General features: G+C 46.7%; 1 protein-coding gene across 1 annotated transcript in view; it reads left to right on the top strand.

Annotated features, from left to right (window-relative positions):
- Positions 1-24,730, top strand: part of LOC144610562 (adhesion G protein-coupled receptor E2-like) — a 68,223-nt gene extending 43,493 nt beyond the window's left edge. Inside the window, exons 9-15 of the mRNA XM_078429369.1 lie at positions 10,936-11,136; positions 12,749-12,969; positions 19,402-19,468; positions 20,214-20,305; positions 21,107-21,275; positions 22,798-22,884; positions 24,182-24,730. Coding sequence (XP_078285495.1) covers positions 10,936-11,136; positions 12,749-12,969; positions 19,402-19,468; positions 20,214-20,305; positions 21,107-21,275; positions 22,798-22,884; positions 24,182-24,214 — 870 coding nt within the window. The 3' untranslated portion in view covers positions 24,215-24,730. The remainder of the gene's footprint in view (positions 1-10,935; positions 11,137-12,748; positions 12,970-19,401; positions 19,469-20,213; positions 20,306-21,106; positions 21,276-22,797; positions 22,885-24,181) is intronic.
- The last annotated feature ends 354 nt before the right edge of the window (positions 24,731-25,084 follow it).

The raw sequence follows: 25,084 nt of genomic DNA, 5'->3' as shown, positions 1-25,084 counted from the left end.
CAGAATCAACCTCAAACAGGGACAACTGAAGGGGCAAGCTGGTTCACCAACTGCCTGCCATCTGATGGTACTTGCACCATGATAACCAGGAAGCTGGCAGACCACAAGCCCACCCACCAATCCTCCTGCCAGAGGAAGCACGGGTCAATAAAGGGAAAGATGCTCCAGAAACATTCCCTTTGCAATTCCTTCAGCCCGTGAGAAATGCATGAGGAAATGTGAACAGAAGGCCACCTTGCCCCTCGAGCCTGCCCAACACCCACTGCGATCATGGCTAATCTCCCCTCAGCCTCGGCTCCTTCCCTGAGTCACTTCCCCAGCACCCTGAACTCCCCAATCTTACAAACACCTTCTCTCAAGTATCTCCATGACTTTGACATAAGTAGACAGGATAGGCCAGGACAATTATCCACCAGGGTAGGAGGGTGAGGTATCTAAAATTGTGAGGGCTGTCGTTAAGGTGAATAGCCACAGACTGTTCCCCAGGGTAGGGGAGTCTAAACCTAAAGGCACAGGTTTAAGGGGGGAGGGGACAGATTGAAATGAGACAGGAAGGGCAATGGTGTGCTTATGGAACAGCCTGCCAGAGAAAACAATTACGCTACTTAATGTACAGGTACTTGGATAGGAGAGGTTTGGAGGGATGTGGGCAAACACAGGCAAATGAGCCCAGCTCAGTTAGGCAACATGGTCAGCATTGACCAGTTGGGCCGGGGTTCCTATTTCCATCCTGTATGGCTCCATGAACCTTTGTGATAGAGTGATACAGCAAGACAACATGGAAACTGGCTGCTCGGCCTACATTGTCCATGCCAACCAGGTTGGTATTTGCGCTAGTCCCATTTTGCTAAATATGGCCCCCAGCACTCCTAAACCCTTCCTATCCTTATATCTGTCCAAAACCCTTTTGGAAATCCTAACTGTATCCACTTCTATTGCTTTCTCTGACAGCTCGTTCCAGATACTGACTCCCACTTCAGTGAAAAAGCTGCCTCAGAGGATCCTCTTAAACCTCTCCCCTCTCAACTTATGCCTATGGCCTCTAGTTTTAGTATTCTCTACATTGGGATAAAGACTGAGCCACGAAGGTCACCCCTCAGCCTCCGACACTCCAAAGAAATAAGTCCCAGCCTCTCAAACCTCTCCCTATATCTCAAGCCAACAAGTCCAGGCAACATCCTGGGGAATCTCTTCTGCACCCTTTCCAGCATAGTGACATCCTTCCTGCAGCTGGCAACCAGAACTGCATAGAGTGTTCCATTTGTGATCTCACATTGACGCACACAGCTGTATCATGATAAACCATAAAGATGGGGTGGGGGATTGGCCACAAGCCTTGCCCTTCACCGTAACAGGAACATGCTGCCTCTGTACTGTTGCTCTCTCATGTTTGGAAGCCTCCCACTTGCCAGTTGTCACCTTACCTGCAAACAGATTCTCCCCTTGACCTCTGCAAGTTATCACCTCATGGCTTTGAAATGACCTTGCCCCAATTTAGGACCTTAACTTTGAGGTTGTCGTACACAACTACTTTAAAACTAATAGAAGTATGGTCCCAAAAGTCTCCCCTCCGTCCCCACCACTACTGAAACTTCAGCCACTGACCTTGTTCCCTGACAGGAAGTCCAGTATTTTTTCCTCTCCTTTGGCCCCATACAGGGCTTTCTTTGACAGCTTTAACCAATTCAATATTGTCCAGACCTTTGATACCATGGGAAACCCAGTCATTTAAGGAAGTTGGAATCTCCCACCAATACAATCCTATTATTTTTACAGCCATCTGCAATCTCCCGACACATCTCCACTGGCATCAAGGCCATCCACCCAGCAACTGATGCTGCCCTGGCCTGGATGTCTACCCTTGGCCTACAACTTTAGGCTGTGCACGCCATATGCAAGAAGAAGACATCTCCACTAATTCCCATTCACTCTCGGCCTATAACACTGTTCTATCAAAGTGATCATTCCCTTCCTGTTTCTAAGTTTTACCCAGATAGCCTCACTAAATGATGTCCCTCGAATACCCTCTCTAAGCACTGTAGTTATCTCTCTGATCAAAAAGGCAACTCCCCCGCCAGTCCTCTCTTATCTGCGTCTCTATCAGCTCTGGAGCATTTGTCCCCTGGACACACTGAGCTGCCAATCCTGCCTTTCTCTCCAGGGAATTCACCACAGGGAATTCCGGGAATTCACCACCCTCTGTGAGAAGGAATTTCATGCAACTTAGCTGTAAGTGGTGCCCCCTGTCATGTAGTTATGTCTCCTTATTCATATCTCCCCACTGATGGAACATCTCAATGGCTGCCTGTCATGCCCTGAGGATAATGAACCTTTCAATTCGATCAGCTGCCATTCTTCTAAACTCCACCCAATACAGATTCAATTTCTGCAGATTCAAGCTGCTTATAATAAAACAACACTCTCAGAGAACCAATCCCATTAACTCTTTAGATAGACACAAAATTCTGGAGTAACTCAGCGGGACAGGCAGGATCTCTGGAGAGAAGGAATGAGTGTCGTTCCGGTTTGTGACCCTGAGAATGAGAGTCAGAGGAGAGGGAGACAAAGACATGGAAGGGTACGATGTGACTCCAGCATTTTGTGTCGATCTTTAGTGTCAACCAGCATCTCCAGTTCTTTCCTGCATGATACCCATTAACTATTTATTGGACTTTCTTTAATACCACTGGGTCATTTTTAAATAAAGGAAGCAAAAACTGTGCACAGCTGTGGTAACCAGGGCAGAGGATCAGCAAGGAGTGATGGGAAGATAGTGGTTATCACCAGTAAATCTTCAAGGAAGGACAGGCAGGAAGAGGTTTAACTGGTTTACTGATGGGAGACAGAGGGTTGTGGGGGAGGACGATATTCAGGGTATAGATCTGTGACCAATAGTGTTCCACAGGGAACAGTGCTGGGACATTTGGTGTTTAGTTTATAGTTTAGTTTAGAGATGCAGTGAGGAAACAGGCCCTTTGGCCCACAGGGTCCCACAGACTAGTGATCCCCACACATTAACACTATTCTACACACACTAGGGATTTGTTTTACATTTACCAAGCCAATAACCTACTTACCTGCACGTCTTTGGAGTGTGGGAGGAAACCGAAGATCCTGGAGAAAACCCACACAGGTCACGGGGAGAACATACAAACTCCGTACAGACAGCACCTGTAGTCAGGTTCCAACCTAGCACTCCAGGACTGCGAGCACTGTAACACAGCAACTCTACCTACGCTGTAAGGCCACTACCCTGCCGCCCTGGTGTTTGCGATATACATAAATGATTTGGACGTAAAGATAATAATAATAATAATAATAATAATAATAAGCATTTATTTTATATAGCGCCTTTCCGGAAGCTCAAAGCGCTTTACATAAACAATCATAACATAAAAACAAACAGACAAACTATCCTAACGGAGAAGCGGCGAATAAACAACGCCAGCGTCCTCTCACGTCAGGGTCCGGCAGTAGACAACAAAAAGCACAGGACACACAGATACAATTTTTTACACAAACAGCCAACAGATAGGTTGGTTGGTTAGTGCGTTTGTCAAAAACACAGTAACCTGTGACCTGTGGGTTTTCTCCAGGTGCTCCGGTTTCCATCGGATTCAAACCCCCCAAAGACAATCAGGTTCAAGTTAACTTGCTTCGGTAAAAATTGTAAATTGTCCCTGGTGCATAAGAAAGTGTGAGTATATAGGATGATCTATATACGTGGAGTCGATGGGCCTGTATCTCTAAACTGTGAAGACACCAAGATTGTGGGGTCACAGACTATGAGGAAGGGTATTGTAGTATACAGTGGGAGATAGATCAGCTGCAAAAATGGGCAGCAAAATTGCAGATGGAGTTTAATGAGAGCATATGTGCTTTGGGATGTTGAAAGTACATGGAAAATATGTAATTAATGTTCTGACCCTTAACAGCATAAGAGTGTAGGAAAATAACTGCAGATGCTGGTACAAATAGAAGGTATCACAAAAAGCTGGTATTTATTCACAAAATGCTGGAATAACTCAGGAGGTCAGGCAGCATCTCGGGAGAGAAGGAATGGGTGACGTTTCGGGTCGAGACCCTTCTTCAGACTGACCTGCTGAGTTACTCCAGCATTTTGCGAATAAATACTTTCGATTTGTACCAGCATCTGCAGTTATTTTCTTAAACAAAAAGCTGGAGTTCCCCTCCCCTTCCCAGTTCTCCCACTGTCTTCCTGTCTCCAACTACATCCTTTCTTTGTCCCGCCCCCTCCCCTGACATCAGTCTGAAGAAGGGTCTCGACCCAAAACGTCACCCATTCCTTCTCTCCTGAGATGCTGCCTGACCCGCTGAGTTACTCCAGCTTTTTGTGATATCTTAACAGCATAGATGTGCAGAGGGATCTTGGGGTCCAAATCCCTAAAGTGGCGACATAAGTTGATAGAGTGGTAAAGAAGGATATGTTGTGCTTGCCTTCGTTGGTCGTAGCATGGAGTAAATGAGTCAGGAAGTCACGATGCATCATTATGGAGCTTTGGTCAGGCCATATTTGGAATATTAGCATGCAATTCTGTTTGCTCCATCACAGGAATGATGTGGAGGATTTGGAAAGGGTACCAAGGTTTACCTGAATGATGTCTGGATGAAGGGGTATTAGCTACAGGGAGAGAGGGTGGACCGACTGCGACTGTTTTCTCTGGAATGTCATAGGATGCAGGGAGACTTGGTAGATGTGTACAAAAGTACTGAGTGGCATAGATAGTGCAGGCAGTCGGAAGCTTTTCCCCAGGATGGAAATATCAAATACTACAGGTCATAGCTCTAGAGGTGAGAGGGGCAAAGTTTGAAAGAGATGTGCAGGGCAAGTTGTTCTACACAGAGAGTGGTTGGTGCCTGGGGTGGTGGATAGTGAGTACACTAATACACATGGCACAACTGGTCAAGCTGTGTCAGGAATAGTGCCAGAAACCTTGCTTCAGTCCTGACCTAGGGTGCTGTCTGTCAGGTTCATAGGTTCTAGGAACACAATGAGGCCATTCTGCCCATTAAATCTACTCCGCCATTCGATCATGGCTGATCTGTTTTCCCTCTCAACACTTTTCTCCTGCCTTCTGCCCATAATCCCTGACACCCTTAGTAATCAAGAATCTGTCAATCTCTGCCTTAAAAATATCCATTCACTTGGCTTCCACAACCTTCTGTGGCAATGAATTCCACAGATTCACCACCCTCTGACTAAACAAATTCCTGCTCATGTCCTTTCTAAAGGTACGTCCTTTTATTGAGGCTGTGGCCTCTGGTCCTAGACTCTCCCACTAGTGGAAGCACCCTCTCCACATTCATTCTATCCAGGCCTTTCACTATTTGGGATGTTTCAATGAGGTTTCCCCTCATCGTTCTAAAATTCAGCAAGTACAGGCCCAGTGCCGTCAAACGCTCATCATATGTTAACCCAATCATTGCTAGGATCAATCTCGTAAACATCTTCTGGACCGTCTCCAATGCCAGCACATCCTCCCTCAGATATGGGGCTCAAAACGGCAAACGTGCTTGCACATTCTCCCTGTGACCACAAGGGGATTCCTCTGAGTGTTCTGGTTTCCTCCCACATTGCAATGTTCTTATGTTTATAAGTCATTGAAGCAGAATTAGGCCATTTGACCTATCAAGTCTACCGTGCCATTCAATCAAAGCTGAACTATCTTTCCATCTCAACCCCATTGTACTGCCTTCACCCTATGACCTCTGGTATCTAATCAACAATCTGCCAATCTCCGCTTTAAAAATACCCACTTTAAAGTGGCAAACTGCTTTAAAGTGGCAATAAATTACACAGATTCACTACCCTCTGACAAAAGAAATTCCACCTCATCTCCTTTGTAAAGGTGCATCCTTTTATTCTGAGGCTGTGCCCTCTGGTCCTAGACTCTCCAACTCATGGAAACATCTTCTCCACATCCACTCGAACCGGACCACTATTCGATCTTTCAAAGTCCCCCTCATCCGAGATAATACCTCAGGACTGCTGTCTCGTTGTTAGTAGGATGGTTCGGTTATCAGACAATTGAACCATCTTACCAACTACTAGAGTAGTCCAGAGCTACGATCTACCTCATTGGAGACCCTCAGACTATCTTTGATTGGATTTTATTGGACTTTATCTTGCACTAAACATTATTCACATTATTCCCTTTATTATGTATTTGTACACTGTAGATAGCGTTATTGTAATCATGTGTTGTCTTTCCACTGACTGGTTAGCACGCAACGAGCTTTTCACTATACCTTGGAACGCATGACAATAAAGTAATCCGAAACTCCAGCGAGAACATGTCCAGTGCTTGTCATCATACGTTTAGCCAATTATCCCCGGGATCATTCTCATAAACCTCTGACCCCCCAATGGCAGCACATCCCTCCTCAGACAAGGGACACAAAACTGCTCACAATACTCTGACCAGTGCCTCATAAAGCCTTAGCATTACATCCCTATTTTTATATTCTAATCCTCTGGAAATAAATGCGAACATTGCATTTGCTTTCCTTACAACCAATTCAGCGTGTAAATGAACCTTTTGGGAATTCTGCTCCAGTACTCCCAAGTCCCTCTGCACCTCCGATTTCTGAATCCTCTGCCCATCTAGAAAATAGTTCACACTTTCATTCCTACTACCAAAGTGCATGCCTGCACACTTTGCTATGCTGTATTCCCTCTACCACTTCTTTGGCCACTCTCTCAACCTATCCAAGACCTTCTGCAGAATCCTCACTTCCCTGACACTACCTCCCCCTCCAACTATCTTCGTATCATCCACAAACTTGGCCACAAAGCCTTCAATTCCCTCATCCAAATCATTAATATACAATGCAAAGTGTAGCGGCCCCAACAACGACCCCTGCGGAACTCCGTTAGTCTCTGGCAGCCAACCAGAGAAGCCCCCTTAATTCCCACTCTTTGCCTCTAAAATCTTAACAACCATTGAATTCAGGCGAGTAGTCGGCCTATAGTTTCCCCTCGTTTGCTTCGCTGCCTTCTTGAACAGCAGAGTAACATTTGGAATTTTCCAGTCTTCTGGGACCACTCCTTAAGTGATTCTTAAACAGAAACATAGAAACATAGAAAATAGCAGGAGGAGGCCATTTGGCCCTTCGAGCCAACACCACCATTCATTGTGATCATGGTTGATCGTCCACAATCAGTAACCCGTGCCTGCCTTCTCCCCATATCCCTTGATTCCTGTCTTACATGCCAGTTTTAACTCCTGCTGCATCTTACACCCTACATCCGGGCTACTATTTGGGGGTCTGTAGATAACACCAATTAGTGTCTTCTTGCCTTTACAATTCCTCAACTCAATCCACAGTGACTCTACCTCATCAGTTCCTATGTCACCCCTCACAAGGGACTGAATTTCATCCCTCACCAGCAGAACTACCCCACCACCTCTTCCAACCTGCCTGTCCTTTCTATAGGATGTATAACCCTGCTTTGCTCTGCACTCAAAGACTTTGTATCATCAGCAAACTTTCTAATCTTGCCCTGTATGTTCTCATCCAAATCATTGATGTAGATGACAAACAATAAGGGACCCAGCACCGAACCCTGAGGCACACCACTAGTCCCAGGCATCCAGTCTGAGCAGCAACCTTCCACCATTACCCTCTGCTTCCTTCCAATTTGCTATCCATTCAGCTATCTCTCCTTGAATCCCATGCTACCTAACCTGCCAGAGCAGCCTACCATGCGGCACCTTGTCGAATGCCTTACTGAAGTCCATGTACACAACATCTACAGCTCTGCCCTCATCAACCTTTATGGTCACATCTTCAAAAAAATCAATCAGATTTGTGAGACACGACCTCCCTCATACAAAACCATGATGACTGTCCCTAATCAGCCCTTGCCCATCCAAATGCCTGTATATCCTATCCCTCAGAATACTCTCCAGTAACTTACCAACTACAGATTTTAAGCTCACCGGCCTATAGTTCCCACCATTTTCCCTGCAACCCTTCTTGAAAAGGGGCACAACATTTGCCACCCTCCAGTCTTCCGGCACCTCCCTTGTATTTAAGGACGACTCGTAAATTTCCTCTCTAGTTTTTCACAATGTCCTTGGATATGTCTGATCAGGCCCTGGAGATTTGTCTACCTTCAAACACAACAGTACCTTCAGTACTTCGACAGTAATCCTGACTGCTCACAAACAACTTCCAGTGACTGCTCCAATTTCCTCTGTCCAACTGTCTTTCTCCTCGGTATATACAGAGGAGAGATACTCATTGAGGACTTAGCTCCCGAAACTTCTCCAGGGATGCACTTGATTCCAGCTGCTTATACCTGTCCCATGCATCGGTTTTGACAAAACGTCTCAATTTCCCTTGTCAGCCAAGCTTCCTTTGCCCTTCACTCTAATGGGGACATAGAACATATAGAAAATAGGTGCAGGAGGAAGCCATTTGGCCCTTCGAGCCAGCACCACCATTCATTGTGATCATGGCTGATCATCCACAATCAGTAACCTGTGCCTGCCTTTTCCCCATATCTCTTGATTCCACTAGCCCCTAGAGCTGTATCTAACTCTCTTTTATATTCATCCAGTGAATTGGCCTTCTACCTTCTGTTGCAGAGAATTCCACTAATTCACAACTCTCTGGGTGAAATGGTTTTTTTCTCACCTCGGTTTTAAATGGCCTCCTCTTTATTCTTAGACTGTGGCCCCTGGTTCAGGATGTACATATCCTGAGCTTTCTTCAGTACACTTTTAAAAACATCCCACTTGTCCGTTGCTCCTTTCCCCTCAAATAACCTGCTCCAGTCAACTTGAGCGAGACCTTCTCTCATACCCTCAGAGTTGGCCTTACCCCAGTTGAGCATTTTAACATGTGGACCATTTCTGTCCATATCCATAACTATCTTAAACCTAATCGGACTGTGGTCACTGGTCCCAAAAGGCTCCTCCACACACACTTCATTAACTTGTCCTTCCCAATCTCCCAATACTAGATCCAGCGTTGCCCTCCACATACTGCTCAAGAAAACTCTCCTGACCACTTTTGAGGATTTGCACCCCATCTAAACCCTTCGTGCTATGATTTTCCCAGTCTATATTGGGAAAGTTAAAATCCCCTACTACAACAACATTATTTGACCTGCAACTCTGCAATCTCCCAGCACATTTGTTCTTCTATTTCCCGTTGACTATTCAGGGGTCTGTAGCACACCCCCAACAAGGTGACCCTCCCTTTCAGTCTGAAGAACGGTCTCAACCCGAAATGTCCCCCATTCCCTCTCTCCTAGATGCTGCCTGACCTGCTGAGTTACTCCAGCATTTTGTGATACCCCTTTCTTGTGCCTCAGCTCCACCCATATAGCCTCACTAGACGAACCGTCCGTAATGTCACCTCTGAACACAGCCGTGATATACTCTTTTCCCCTCACCCCTGTCTCTCCTGAAGCTCCTGTACCCCGGAACATTGAGCTGCCAGTCCTGCCCGTCCCTTAACCAGGTTTCAGTCATGGCTACAACGTCCCAGTCACTCGTACCTATCCACGCCCTAAGCTCACCTGCCTTGCCCGTCAGGCCCTTGCATTAAAATATGTGCAGTTTAAACCAACCCTCCTTCCTCGCTCTCCGCCTTTCACCTGCCTATTCTGTCCACTAACCTTCCACACCACCCTCCATTCTAACTTCCAGCCTCTGACGTGCCTGGGTCCCGCATGAGATCCCACCCCCTGCCAATCTAGTTTAAACCCTCCCGTGTAACGTTAGCAAACCTTCCCGCTAGGATGTTGGTCCCCTCCAGTTTAGGTGCAACCTGTCCCTTTTATTCAGGTCACCCCTGCCCCAGAAGAGATCTCAATGATGCAGATATCTGAATCCCTGCCCCCTGCACCAACTCCCCAGCCACACATTCATTCCCCCTATCTTCCTATTCTTACCTTCACCAGCATGAGGTACTGGAGGCAATCCTGAGATCACTACCCTGTAGGTTCTGCTTTTCAGTCTTCTACACAATTCCGTAAATTCTTGTAGCAGAACCTCCTTCCTCATCCGAGCTATATCATTTGTGCCAACATGCACAACAACCTCCGGCTGCTCCCCCTCGCTCTTGAGGATACTGTGCAGCCGCTCTGAGATGTCCTGGACGCTGGCACTAGGGAGGGAACACACCATCCTGGAGTCTCGCCTGCTGCAGAGTCCAAGCATAATTTAGCATCTTCTTTCATCTGTGCCATGGTGGCGCAGTGGTAGAGTTGCTGCCTTAGGGTGCTTTCAGTGCCAGAGATGCGGGTTCGATCCTGACTAAGGGTGCAGTCTGTTCGGGGGTTTGTACATTCTCCGCGTGACCGCGTGGGTTTTCTCCGAGATCTTCCGTTTCCTCCCACACTCCAAAGATGTACAGGTTTGCAGGATAATTGGCTTGGGTTTATATACTTGGTATAAGTGTAAATTGTCGCTAGTATGTGTAGGATAGTATTAATGTGTGGGGATTGCTGGTCGGCGCGGACTCAGCTGACCGAAGGGCCTGTTTCCATGCTATATGCCTAAACAAACTAAAAACTATTATAATCTTATCGGCAAACTGATTCCTCTCCCCCAGGTCTTTAATATAAATTCTAACTAGCCTAATCCAAGAACTGACATGAATGCACCCGAGTTGCAGACTTCCAGCCAGGAAAAGATTCATTCATTCTTATTCTGTTAACCGTGGCTATTTTTCAGGTATGGTTTCAAGGATGAAATTTGTATGAATGGAATGAATGAAAATATTATATAAAATAGTGCAGAAACAGATCCTGCAGCCACAAAGTCGGTGCCGATCGTGATACCAATTTAAACCACACATCCCCCTCAGGTTGTCTGTAACCAGCCATCCCCACTGTTCATGTGCCTGTCTGAATGCCTCGAACATTGCTGTCATTTAGAATGGCTCTTTTCTCCTCAGGGGAATGATGCTCACAATCTGTGTCTGATCACTCTGGTCGGTGTTATTGTCTCTCTGGTATGCCTCGCGATGTCAGTCCTCACCTTCACCCTGTGTCGGGCCCTTAAAAGTATCAGGACCACCATCCACACTCACCTGTGCATCAGCCTCTTTTTGGCAGAACTGCTGTTCATCGTTGGAGTGGACAAGACCGAATACAGGGTAGGTGAAGATAATGGTGTCCACTTCTCCCAGTGATCTCACGCAGGATTGGGCCACCGTGCACAAGACCAGGTGGGCAGTGAGCCACATCACTGTTCATGACTATGCTCAACACATGCTGCTGTTTGGCCCCGACACTGTACTGGCCCAGTGTATAATCCAGTGCTTCATCCAGTGTATAACCCCATGTATCAATGCATTCGTGTGTAGGAAGGAACTGCAGATGCTGGTTTAAACCGAAGATAGATACAAAAAGCTAGAGTAACTCAGTGGGACGGGCAGCTTCTCTGGAGAGAAGGAATGGGTGACGTTTTGGGTTGAGACCAGTCTGAAGAAGGGTCTTGACCCGAAACGTCACCCATTCCTTCTCTCGTGAGATGCTGCCTGTCCCTCCGAGTTACTCCAGCTTTTTGTGTCTATCTTCGTTCCAATGCATTATCCCTTATCATGTATCTGTACACTGTGAATGGCTCAGGTTGTACCGATTCAATTGTAATCATGTATTGTCTGGTGGTGAGCATGCAACAAAAGCCTTTCACTGTACATCGGCTCACGTGACAAGAAACTAAACTGAAACTGAAACTGCAGTGTACAACCAACCAAGTGTACTGGCCTAGTGTACTGGCCCAATCCACTGATCCAGTGTACTGACCTAGTGTACTGGCCTAGTGTACTGACCCAGTGTACTGGCCCAATCCACTGATCCAGTGTACTGACCTAGTGTACTGGCCTAGTGCACTGGCCCAATCCACTGATCCAATGTACTGACCTAGTGTACTGGCCCAATCCACTGATCCAGTGTACTGACCTAGTGTACTGGCCTAGTGTACTGGCCCAATCCACTGATCCAGTATACTGACCTAGTGTACTGGCCTAGTGCACTGACCTAGTGTACTGGCCCAGTGTACTGGCCTAGTGTACTGTCAAAGTGTACTGACCTAGTGTACTGGCCCAGTTTACTGACCTAGTGAACTGTCCCAGTGCTCTGATCCAGTGTACTGACCTAGTGTACTGGCCCAGTGCTCTGATCCAGTGTACTGACCTAGTGTACTGGCCCAGTGCACTGATCCAGTGTACTGATGTAGTGTACTGTCCCAGTGTACTGGCCTAGTGTACTGGCCCAATCCACTGATCCAGTGTACTGATGTAGTGTACTGTCCCAGTGCACTGATCCAGTGTACTGACCTAGTGTACTGGCCCAGTGCACTAATCCAGTGTACTGACCTAGTGTACTGTCCCAGTGTACTGATCCAGTGTACTGACCTAGTGTACTGGCCCAGTGCACTGATCCAATGTATTGACCTAGTGTACTAGCCCAGTGCACTAATCCAGTGTACTGACCTAGTGTACTGGCCCAGTGCACTGATCCAGTGTACTGACCTAGTGTACTGTCCCAGTGTACTGATCCAGTGTACTGACCTAGTGTACTGGCCCAGTGCACTGATCCAGTGTACTGACCTAGTGTACAGGCTTAGTAACAGCCTGTTACAGACCCAATATGCTGACTCAGCGCACTGGCCCAGTGCATCAACCCAGAGAACCAGCCAGTGTACCCCCCTGTGCAGCACAGCCCAGGCTCATTAATCCCTTGTGGCTCTTTCATCATTTCCAGACTCTTTGTGCGGTTATCGCTGGATTCCTGCATTATTTCTTCCTGGCCTGTTTTTCCTGGATGCTTCTGGAAGGTGTGCAGCTTTACCTCATGGTAGTGAAAGTCTTCAATGCAAAGAGTCTGAGACCAACGTACATGTACTTGTTTGGCTACGGCTGCCCCCTGATTACCGTTGGCATCTCAGCAGCCGTGTTTTCCCAGGGATATGGAACTGAGAAGTAGTAAGTATGGAAAACTGTGGATTCCTTTGCAGATATTGCACTCAGGTACATTGAGTTTCTGTGACAGGAATAAACATGGTTGCCAGAGGAGGCCGTTCGAACCCTTGCACCCGTGCTAACATTCAGTTGGACCATGACCAACCTACAACCTCGGGACTGTTTTTTTGCACTGACCCCATTTTCCCCATTTCTTTGATATCCATCTCTGTCTGAAAACATTCAGCAACTGAGCCTGCAAAACCCACTTGGGGAGAGGATTCCAAAGGTTCACCACTCACTGAGTGAAGCTATTTCTTCCCATCTCCCCATGGAACATGGGAACAGGCCCTTCATCCCATCAAGCAGCCTTTTATCCCAATCCTACACTGATCGCACTTTTTCCTCCCAAGTTTCCATCAACTGCTCCAGATCCCCAAGTCCCATTCTGGAATTGTACTGTTCCATGTTCCATTAGAAACAGGGATGGTGCCGGAAGATTGGCGCATTGCGCATGTTGTGCCTTTGTTTAAAAAAGGTTCTAAAGGTAAACCTAGCAATTATAGACCTATTAGTTTGACGTCTGTGGTGGGAAAATTAATGGAAAAGATACTTAGGGACAATATATATAATTATTTGGATAATCAAGGCCTGATTAGAAACAGTCAACATGGATTTGTGCCTGGAAGGTCATGTTTGACTAATCTTCTTGAATTTTTTGAAGAGGTTACCAGGGAAATTGATAAGGGCAAGGCTGTGGATGTTGTCTATATGGACTTCAGTAAGGCATTTGACAAGGTTCCACATGGAAGGTTGATTAAGAAGGTTAAATCGTTGGGTATTAATAGTGAGGTTGCAAGATGGATTCAACAATGGCTGAATGGGAGATACCAGAGGGTAACGGTTGACAATTGTATGTCAGGTTGGAGGCCAGTGTCTAGTGGAGTGCCCCAAGGATCTGTGTTGGGTCCACTGTTGTTTGTCATTTACATTAATGATCTGGATGATGGTGTGGCAAATTGGATTAGTAAATATGCAGATGATACTAAGATAGGTGGAGTAGTTGATAGTGAGGTAGATTTTCAAAGTCTACAGAGAGACTTGGGCCTTTTGGAAGGGTGGGCTGAAAGATGGCAGATGGAGTTTAATGCTGATAAGTGTGAGGTGCTGCATTTTGGTAGGACAAATCAAAATAGGACGTACAGGGTAAATGGTAGGGAATTGAGGAATGCAGTGGAACAGAGGGATCTGGGAATAACTGTGCATTGTTCCCTGAAGGTGGAATCTCATGTGGATAGGGTGGTGAAGAAGGCGTTTGGTATGCTTGCCTTTATAAATCAGAGCATCGAGTATAGAAGTTGGGATGTAATGTTGAAATTGTACAGGGCATTGGTGAGGCCGAATCTGGAGTATGGTGTGCAGTTCTGGTCGCCAAATTATAGGAAGGATGTCGACAAAATGGAGAGGGTACAGAGGAGATTTACTAGAATGTTGCCTGGGTTTCAGCACTTGGGCTACAGAGAGAGGTTGAACAGGTTGGGTCTTTATTCTTTGGAGCGTAGAAGGTTGAGGGGGGACTTGATAGAGGTTTTTAAAATTTTGAGAGGGACGGACAGAGTTGACGTGGGTAGGCTTTTCCCTTTGAGAGTGGGGAAGATTCCAACAAGGGGACATAGCTTCAGAATTGAGGGACAAAGGTTTAGGGGTAACATGAGGGGGAACTTCTTTACTCAGAGGGTTGTGGCTGTATGGAATGGGCTTCCGGTGGAAGTGGTGGAGGCTGGCTCGATTTTATTATTTAAGAGTAAATTGGATAGGTATATGGATAAGAGGGGATTAGAGGGTTATGGTCTGAGTGCAGGTAGATGAGACTAGGTCAGGGAGAATGGTCGGCGTGGACTGGTAGGGCCGGACAGGCCTGTTTCCATGCTGTAGTTGTTATATGTTATATGTTATATATGTATCATTCATGGGATCATTTACAGCTCCCTATCAACCTACACGTGTTTGGGATGTTGATGGGGACTGCAGCACCCAGAGGGAATTGGCGTGGATTGAGGTGGAACGTGCAAACTCCACATATGCATCACCCAAAGTCGGGATCGAGCCCAGGTTTCTGAACTGAGGCAACAGTTCCATTAGCCACTCTAATTATGGTCCCTAGTTGCAGACGCCACAGCCAGGAGAAATACTATCCTTGCATCTATTCTACCGCCATAGGAATTTCACATATGTTAATGGCATTTCTTCCAACTCTTCTGAACTCTGGAGAGTATAGGCCCAGTCTGCTGGTCTCACTCCAGGCATCACACTGGTGAACCTACATTTCACTCAGTACATCAGAAGTGTTCTCTTCCTTGGATAGGGAAACCCAGCTGATACACCCACGTATTTGTATCTTCAAGTCAGATGTGCAGCACAGAAATGGGACCTTTGGCTCACCACGAAAGGAAACAAATCAGTCATGGTTCTTGAGGAATACGAAGAAATCAGGAAAGCACAAACAAGAAATTAGGAGGAGTAAAGGGGGCTTGGCAAATAAGGTCGAGGAGAGTTCCCTGGCATTTTGTATGTCAGGAGAAAGGGTCACTTGGAAAACGGTAGGTCCACTCCAGGACAAAGGTGGGAATTTCTGCTGAAGAGAAGTGCACAAGGTCCTTAATGTGTACTTAACATTAGCTTTCCTCGAGAGGAAGGACATGGGTGATGTTGAGATTCAGGAGGGGTGCATTGATATTCTAGGGCATCAATATTAGAGTCATAGGGTCGTACGGCAGAGAAACAGGCCCTTCAGCCCAACTACCCCATGCCAACCAAGGTGCCCCATCTACACGAGTGCAACCTGCCCACGTTTGGCACCTCCTGTCCATGCACCTGTCCAAATGTCTTTTAGATTTTGTTACAGTACCTGTCTCAACTATCCCCTCTGGCAGGCCATTCTATATAACCACCCTCTCTGTGAAAAAATCACCCCTCAGGTTCCTATTAAATCTTTCCCCTCTCAGCGACTGGAACGACTAGGCTTGTATACATTGGAATTTAGAAGGATGAGAGGAGATCTTATCGAAACATATAAGATTATTAAGGGGTTGGACACGTTAGAGGCAGGAAACATGTTCCCAATGTTGGGGGAGTCCAGAACAAGGGGCCACTTTAAGAATAAGGGGTAGGCCATTTAGAACTGAGATGAGGAAACACTTTTTCAGTCAGAGAGTTGTGAATCTGTGGAATTCTCTGCCTCAGAAGGCAGTGGAGGCCAATTCTCTGAATGCATTCAAGAGAGAGCTAGATAGAGCTCTTAAGGATATGGGGAGAAGGCAGGAACGGGGTACTGATTGAGAATGATCAGCCATGATCACATTGAATGGCGGTGCTGGCTCGAAGGGCCGAATGGCCTCCTCCTGCACCTATTGTCTATTGTCACCTTAAACAAATGTTGCTTGGTTCCTGATTCTCGTACTCAAGATAAACTCCAGATATGCATTCACCTTACCTATTCCCCTCATGATTTTATACACCTCCACAAGATCACCCCTCTCCCTCCTGAGTTTCAAGGAATAAAGATCTTGCCTGTCAACCATTCCCTACAGCTCAGGGCCTTGATTGCCAACATCTCACCACACAGGTGAGGTGCCGCAAGACTGAAGGGTGTGCCTGTATTTAAGTAGGACTCTAAGGAGGAGAGTATTCTGAGGGATAAGATATATATGCATTAGACAGGGATTAATTAGGCCCAGTCAGCATGGTTTTGTCCATGGAAAAGTATGACTTACCAATCTACTTAAGTTTTTGAAGTAATCAAAGAGGTTGAAAAGGACAAAGCTGTAGACATTGTCTATATGGACCTCAGCAAGGCATTTGATGAGGTTCCACATGGTAGGCTGCTCTGGATCATTAGATCGCATGGGATCCAGGGAGAGCCAACTGATTGGATAGAGAATTAGCTTTGTGAAAGGAAGCAGAGGGTGATGGTGGTTGGTTATGATTCAGAATGGAGGTGTGTGACTAGTGGCATGCCAGAGAATTTTGAAGCCATGATGAGTAAGTTTGTAGATGACACTAAACTGGGTGATATAATAGATAGCGAAGATGCTATTAATAAAATGCAGTGGTTCAAGATATTGATACAAGACATTCACAGTATTGTGTTCAGTTTTGCTCACCTATTCTCACAAACAAATCTCCTTTATATTCAGAGTGTAGTGGGTGCCTGGTACTTTGTGCAGTGGAGATGGTGGAAGCAGATGTGATAGCATGTTTCAGGGCATTGAAACAAACACATGAGAAGATAGGGAATGGTGGGATACAGACCATGTGCAGACAGATGGGAATTTTTATGTTTTCATCACGGTCGGCACAGACCTGGTGGGATGAAAGGCCTCTTTCAGTGCTGTACTGTTCTTTGTTCAATGTTTTATGTCTGTGCCAACCTTTGTATCCATCTACATGAATCCCATTTGCCTGTATTAGTGTTGTGACCATCTAGGCTGTGCCTAGTTATTTACTACAAACAAAGGTCCCAGCACCTGTCCCGACGGTGCAACACTTTATATACACACAGTCAGAAACACCTCATTCACCAATAACCTCTGCATCCTATCACCAAACCCATTGTGCCTCCAGTCTAGGCCTCACATAGAGTCATGGAGTGAAACAGTGTGGAAACAACTCGCCCGCACCAGCCAACAATGTCCCAGCTACACCAGTCCCACTTGCCTGCGACCTATGTACCTTAAACTTCTGGATCCTATGTACCTTAATCTTCTGGATCCTATGTACCTTAATCTTCTGGATCAGCCTACCATGTGGGGCTTTTAAAATGTCTTGCTAAAGTCCATATTGGCAACATCTTCTGCCCTGATTCATCAATCTCTGTTGCCTCCTCAAAAACTCCATCAAATTAGTGAGACATGATTTCCCTGCACAAATCCATGCTGACCATACCTAACCATTCCTAACTTTCCAAATATTTCCTGCCCCTCAAAACTCCCTCCAATATGTTCCCGACCACTGACATTGTCACTCGCCTGTAGTTACCCTGCTTGCCCCTTCTGCCCTAAAACAAAATCTTCTTGCGGTCAAAGCAAAAAAGTTTGCCTTCCTGACTGTCCCCTGCACCAGCACATTAACTCCCAGTGGTCTGTCTAGAAACATGGAAAATAGGTGCAGGAGTAGGCCATTCGGCCCTTTGAGCCAGTCACCATTCAATATGATCATGGCTGACCATCCAGAATCAGTACCCCATCCCAGCTTTCTCCCCATATCCCTTGATTCCGTTAGCTCTAAGAGCTAAATCCAACTCTCTCCAGTGAATTAGCCTCCACGGCCTTTTGTGGCAGAGAATTCACAACTCTCTGGATGAAAAAGTCTTTCCTCATCTCAGTCCTAAATGGCTGACCCCATATTCGTAAACTGTGACTCCTGGTTCTGGACTCCCCAACATTGGGAATATTTTTCCTGCATCTAGCAGTCCAATCCCTTAAGAATGTTATGTAAGATCCCTTCTCATCCTTCTAAATTCCAGTGAACATAAGCCCAGTCGATCCGATCTTTCATCATATGTCAGTCCCGCCATCCCGGGAATGAACCTGGTGAACCAAGGGATATGGGGAGAAACCTGGTGAACCTCCGAAACTCAAATCCTCTCGCTATGAAGGCCAACTTGCCATTTGCTTTCTTCACTGCCTGCTGTACCTGCTTACTTTCAGTGACTAATGTACAAGGACACCCAGGCTGGTTGCACCTCCCCTTCTCCTAATCTGACACCATTCAGATAATCTGCCTTCTTGTTTTTGCCACCAAAGTGGATAACCTCACATTTATCCACATTATACTGCATCTGCCCACTCACCCAACCTGTCCACGTCACCCTGCAGTCTCATAGCGTCCTCCTCGCAGGTCACACTGCCACCCAGCTTTGTGTCATCCGCAAACTTGGAGATGTTATATTTAATTCCTTCGTCTAAATCGTGAATATATATATTGTATATTGTGAATCTAGTCTATCAAGGAAAGAGCAAGAGTTTTCACCAACAGCCCCAACTTGTCCTCAAAGAGGTCTCTCCGGCTCAGGGGGAGGTGAGTTGGGGTGGGATAGGGAGACTGAGAGGCAGATACAAGGGGTGCAGTGGAGATGGATGGAGTAAGGTCACTGAACAATCATCAGGGGAGAGCACATAGCTAAGGATCAGAAAGCCCTTCCCCAGCCACAACTTCCTGCAGCACAAGGACAAAGACCAGATCCATTCACCAGGTTATTACCCAAAGACCAACAGTGCACTGCTGGGTCCAAACAGAAATGAGTGAGGCAGCAATGTACCCATGACTGGAATAGTCATTTCCAGCCAAGCCTCACACATAGCAGGAATGTTACTGGGTGGGAACATACATGTGGGTGCAGAGTGTAAACATTTTACTGTGTCATTTGGAAACAATAGTTTTTGCCTCTTTCCCCAGTTGTTGGTTGGATCTGAAGTCGGGATTTCTCTGGGCTTTCCTGGCTCCGGTCTGTGTGATTATTCTGGTAAGTTTGGAAAAATATGAAAGAGAGAATGTCTGTTGAATTCAGGAAATGTGAGCTGATGCGTTTTTGAACCACATATGAGGATAGGATATCAACCATGAATGGCAGGGTCTTAGTGAGTGTGGAGGAACAGAGGGCCCTTAGAGCAAGGCACAGATCTGGTATGGTGACAGCTACTAAACCTGCAGGTTAGCCTGTGCTGAAATCTGGGGTATTAATATTTAGCAGTATCGGATTGGATGAAAGTTCTCCAAAGAGCATTGGTAAAGATTATATCTTTTATTACTGGTTATCATGATCAATCTTTAGACCGACCATAAATATTTGTAGATTCACAATGCACATGATTAGATTTGAAGTCATCCACTCAGGACTGATGGAACACTACAGAAATATCTACATCACTGTCTTTTTTAAAATGATTGTTGAGGATCAAAGGGCAAACATGTCCAAATGTAGCTATGCATAGAAACATAGACATAGAAACAAAGAGGAGGCCATTTGGCCCTTCGAGCTAGCACCGCCATCCATTGTGATCATGGCTGATCATCCACAATCAGTAATTCGTGCCTGCCTTCTCCCCATATCCCTTGATTCTGCGAGCCCCTAGAGCTCTATCTAACTGAGATGCACTGCAAGATGTTTCTGTGGAAATGTAAATGAATTAAAGATCACATCAAGAAAATATTATTTCAATAAACCACTACTTTTCTTGGAATAATGTGGCTTTTTCTTTTCTTGGAAGGTCAATGGAGGATTTTTTATTATCACTGTGTTGAAACTGGCTGAAAAGTTTTCAAGTGTCAATCCTGATATGGACCAGTTGAAGAACATCAGGTGAGAACAACTGGTCTGGCTGCTGGTACCTTCCTTGGTTGATACGGTATCTAGGTCATGCAAATGGCCAGTACTTGCACCCTACACATCCTTTTTCCCATGATTCACATGAAGCTGCTGATGCTGACAGGTCCTAGAGTCATACCGCATGGAGACAGGCCCTTTGGCCCAACTGGTCCTTGCTGACCAAGATGCCCCATCTAAGCCATTCCTGTTTGCTGTTCTGATTTGGGATTCGCGCACTAACAGATGGAGCCCTTTCCAAACTTACCAAAGGGGGAAATAACACCAGGCAGATGGAGGGGACCTTGATGGTTGCAGAGAGAACAGTTGGCTCCAGGGTCATAGGTTAGGTACCACATGTGGAAGGCCAAGCATATGAATCATTCAGTTGCCATTCCTGTCCTGCTATCTGTCGAGGCATCTGAATGTGTGTTGGAGATGGGCATACTCTGTTTACTCAGCATTATTCTGGTTGAAACAAACATTTCTCAGCAGAGGCCAACATCATATTTTTTTCTTTTCCAATAAAGCCTTTGACGTTTGGTGTGCCACAGGTCATGCCTCACTTATTGTATCAGCTGACTTGCTGATATCTCTACCGTTGCAGTCTGTGCATTGAAGTCTCGCTGTTTCATTTGATGGGGATTTCAGGATTTTAACCCCAGTCAACACAAATAACTGCGAGAAAGGATCCAGAAGCAGCAGGAAGTTTATATTGCACTTTAAAGTATGCACTGCAGTGAGTGAGACAAAGCAAAGTATTGCCTTGCATTCAGCTTCTCGTGCTTCTCGTTTTAGGGTCTTTACCTTCACCGCTGTTGCTCAGCTCTGCCTCCTGGGATGTACTTGGATATTTGGCATGTTGCACTTCCAGAAGGAAACAATTGTCATGGCCTACATCTTTACCGTGATCAACAGCATGCAAGGAATGTTCATCTTCATTCTGCACTGCCTCCTTAACAAGCAGGTAAGTCCCCTTGAGAATTTGTTTAGTGTGTCCAGCACCATTCACTCAAACAGTATGTAGATGGCCAACCAGAGAGAGGGCAACCCTGGACCTTCCATTGGGGAATGAGGCAGGCAAGTCACTGGTCTGTGTGGGCGAGCATGTTGTGACCCGTCACCAGAATGATGGACTCAAGTCAACAGTGTAGCCATGGGCACTCACAGCGCACTGTAGCACAGCGGTAGAGTTGCTGCTTTACAGCGAATGCAGCGCCGGAGACTCAGGTTCGATCCTGACTACGGGTGCTGCACTGTAAGGAGTTTGTACGTTCTACCCGTGACCTGTGTGGGTTTTCTCCGAGATCTTCGGTTTCCTTCCACACTCCAAAGACGTACAGGTATGTAGGTTAATTGGCTGGGTAAATGTAAAAATTGTCCCTAGTGGGTGTAGGATAGTGTTAATGTACGGGGATCGCTGGGCGGCACGGACTTGGAGGGCCGAAAAGGCCTGTTTCCGGCTGTATATATATGATATGATATCATAGCGCAGAAGGTTTAGACAGGGTAGAATTTGTCAAAGTATTCAGGAACATCTCCTCTGGCAATATAAAGAGGGTCCTTCACCAAAGAAGGCAACGCTTGATCTTGTCTTAGGAAATTGGAAGTGACAAGTGGATGAGGTGTACATGGATGAGGCTTTTGGGACCAGCGACCATGGTTTATAAGGTTTAGATTAGAAGTTGGAACATTTTGTTAAAGTTGTACAACATGTTGGTGAGGCCACACTGTACTGTCTTCAGTTTTGGTCACCCTCCTCTAGGAAGGAGGTCATTCAGCTGGAAAGAGTGAAGAGAAGATTTGTGAGGATATTGCTCAAACTTGTGTGGGGTGAGTGAGATATTGGAAGAGGTTGGGCAGGCTAGTTGATGTAAACCTCCTTCACACCCTTTGCAAAGTTTCCACATCCTTTGTGTAATGGGGAGACAAGCAAATGTATACAATACTCCAAATGCTGCCTCACCAAAGTCTAATAAAGCTGCCTGACCAAGTGTATCCAATAACATTATGGGAACCAAGGGAAAAATGGGTGCCCACTGGTTGGCATGGATATCGTGGGCCGAATGTTATAAGGTTCTATGACAATGATGGACAACATTATTAGCCATAATATCTACTCAGCTGAATGTCACAGAGGAATGTGTAGATGTCACAGAGTTCCAGGGTCTGGCAGATATTAACAACTACTGGGTCACCAATACTGAGCTCAGTTGTGGAACTGAGAACGGTGTCAGGTGCAGGGTGGAAACTGGAGCAGGAGCTACCTAGGCAGTGTGGCTGACTAATCCACTCACTGTAGATAATGCTGGAGTGACCCTTTGTCCTGGTGCTGATCTCTTGCCTTCTGCTTTGGCAATAAGAGTGAGGCAGCCAGAAGCCAGCAGCTGGGGGCCTGGATCGTGAGCTCCACGGACAGCCCTGGTGTAATGGCCACTGGCAATGGTGTGGACAGGATTGTACACACTCCATGTCACCTTGTCTTTCAGGTGAGGGATGAGTACGCCAACTTCTTCCACCATTTCTACCGATTCAAAGAATCAAAATACTCTGAGTTTTCAACTTCTTCGACGCAGGTATGGTTATGATTAGTCAAGTGCTCTGCCAGTCACGGGGGAGTGATTGTACCCATGTCCAAAGTGATGTGACCGGATAGCTCAGCTATGTTTCTCACTGCGTCTCTGTACACGTGACTATAAGGACCAGTACCATGACCAATTCCCATTAAGTGGCCTGTTTTCACCTGTATCTCTTCCGAAAATGGGCTGTTTTTAGCTGTATCTGCTCGTGGGAACCTGAATCTTCCAGGATCAGTCTTGATTGACTGAATTGAAAGATACAGCAGGAAACAGGCTCTTCAGCCCACTGATTTCACTCTAACCACCAGTCATCCGTTCATACTATATTCTATGTTATCCCATTTTCGCATCCACTCCCTGCACACGATGGGCAAATTTACAGCGGCCAATTAACCAACATGTCTTTGGGTAGGGGAGGAACGTGGAGCACATGGAGGAACCCCTCGCCATCACAGGGAGAACTTGCACATTTCACACAGAGAACACCCGAGGTCAGGATGGAACCCGGGTCCCTGGCACCGTGAGGCAGCGGCTCTACCCACTGCCCCTCTCTGCCTCTCTGGTCATTGTTTTTCCTTTTACCGGGGATGTACAGCACCTTCTCTGACACCCACAATGTCACATTGACCTGTAGCTGTTGATGTAAGGTGCTCACTCCATTCACACACCACCCTGTACTTGTACACAGGTCTGCACTCACCCACCCAAATCCCAATGAACCTGTCCACTGCTCCAGTCATTGGCCTAGCGATGGCCCACACTGCCCAGATCAGGTCACACTGTGGTGCTACACAGCATGGCCAGCCATTCCCCACACCCTGCCCCATTCATTAGCCCGTACACTGTCTCCCACACTCCCACGTACAAACCTGCACCATCGGCCAGATATCCACCCACTCAGTGTCACACATGCTGTCACACACAGTCTCCACACTCATTCACACACCCACCCCACCCGCAAACCGTAAACATGTGCCCCAAATATTCATCCTCCCACTCAGCCACTCACTGCACCCACAAACTGTTCCCCACACACCGAGACCCTCACTCTCCTCACCCTCTGCCCCCATCCATCCGCTCAGACAGCCCGAGGTGCAGTGATGGTCTGTGTTGGCTATCATGGTGTTGCCTGCTGTAACATGGTGGGGGTTGGCAGGGCTGGTGTGCCCGTGTCTTGCCCGTGAGAACATTAGTTCTCTGCTGCCTCAGCCAAAGCCAGCAGGTTCCCTGGCCCCGACAGGCTGCCACGTGGGGTTGAGTTTCTGATCCTGATGTCTTATCTGCTTCCTTGCAGGGTCTGCGAAGCACTCATGAGACGGCAATGTGATTGAAAGCACGAGAGCCCTGCAGAGCTAGCTAGCTACAGCTGCTTCAGCAAGAGACACAGAGCACAAGAGCAGCAGCGCCCTGACTCGCTTCGCATGGGACCGTAACTCACCTCTCTGCTGGGACTGACTGCCCCACTGCTGTTGCCACCTCCATCGCTCTGTTTCAATCTGCTACAAACTTCGGAAGAAAGAGGCAAGAGGCTGCAGCTGAGAGTTGAGCTGTTTCAGCTCTCTGCTTCTATTGAGCATGTACATTGCAGGAGTTCATAGCTTCTACATTATGAACCAGACTGTCCAGTAATAAGCACAGCAGCACCTAGCCTGGATTCCAGGGAACACACGAGTTACCTTTCACTTCAAGCACCTCCCTGGGTAGATGGGATGATGTTCGTTTGGCTTTAAGATTGCTTGATTGGTGATCCTTTAGCTGCTGGCTATTGGACAATGGTTGGCAAGGTGACAAACCAGGATTCAACCATCGGAAGTTGAGCACGGTGGTTGAGTGCTCATGAGTTTGGGAGGAGTTTGGGGTTCAGCATGGGCAGGGTGGGGGTTCCTGTGGATGTGTAGCAGGTTTAGAGTTGAGTTTGTGCTCAATGCATTCATCGACTGCTCTGCCCTTGGCTAGATATGGCCTGGAGGTGACTGTTAGTGTTCGTAAGCTGTTAGGGGGTGCAAGTCCCAGTCTGGCTTTTGCCTGCTGTTGGGTTGTTGACACAATATGATGACAAGAGAGCATGTTTGAGCTGCAAAGCCATTTCCCATCGCCGCCCATCATTATTTGGAGCTTTTCAAGAGCCAACAACAAGCATGTTGTAAATGCCACTGACAACCCATCTCCTGATTGGCTCGGGACATGTGAGGCACAG

Source organism: Rhinoraja longicauda, chromosome 37 (assembly GCF_053455715.1).
Source record: "Rhinoraja longicauda isolate Sanriku21f chromosome 37, sRhiLon1.1, whole genome shotgun sequence".
NCBI lineage: Eukaryota > Metazoa > Chordata > Chondrichthyes > Rajiformes > Arhynchobatidae > Rhinoraja > Rhinoraja longicauda.
The sequence above is the reverse complement of the archived record's forward strand: the minus strand, read 5'-3'. Positions and strand labels throughout refer to the sequence as shown.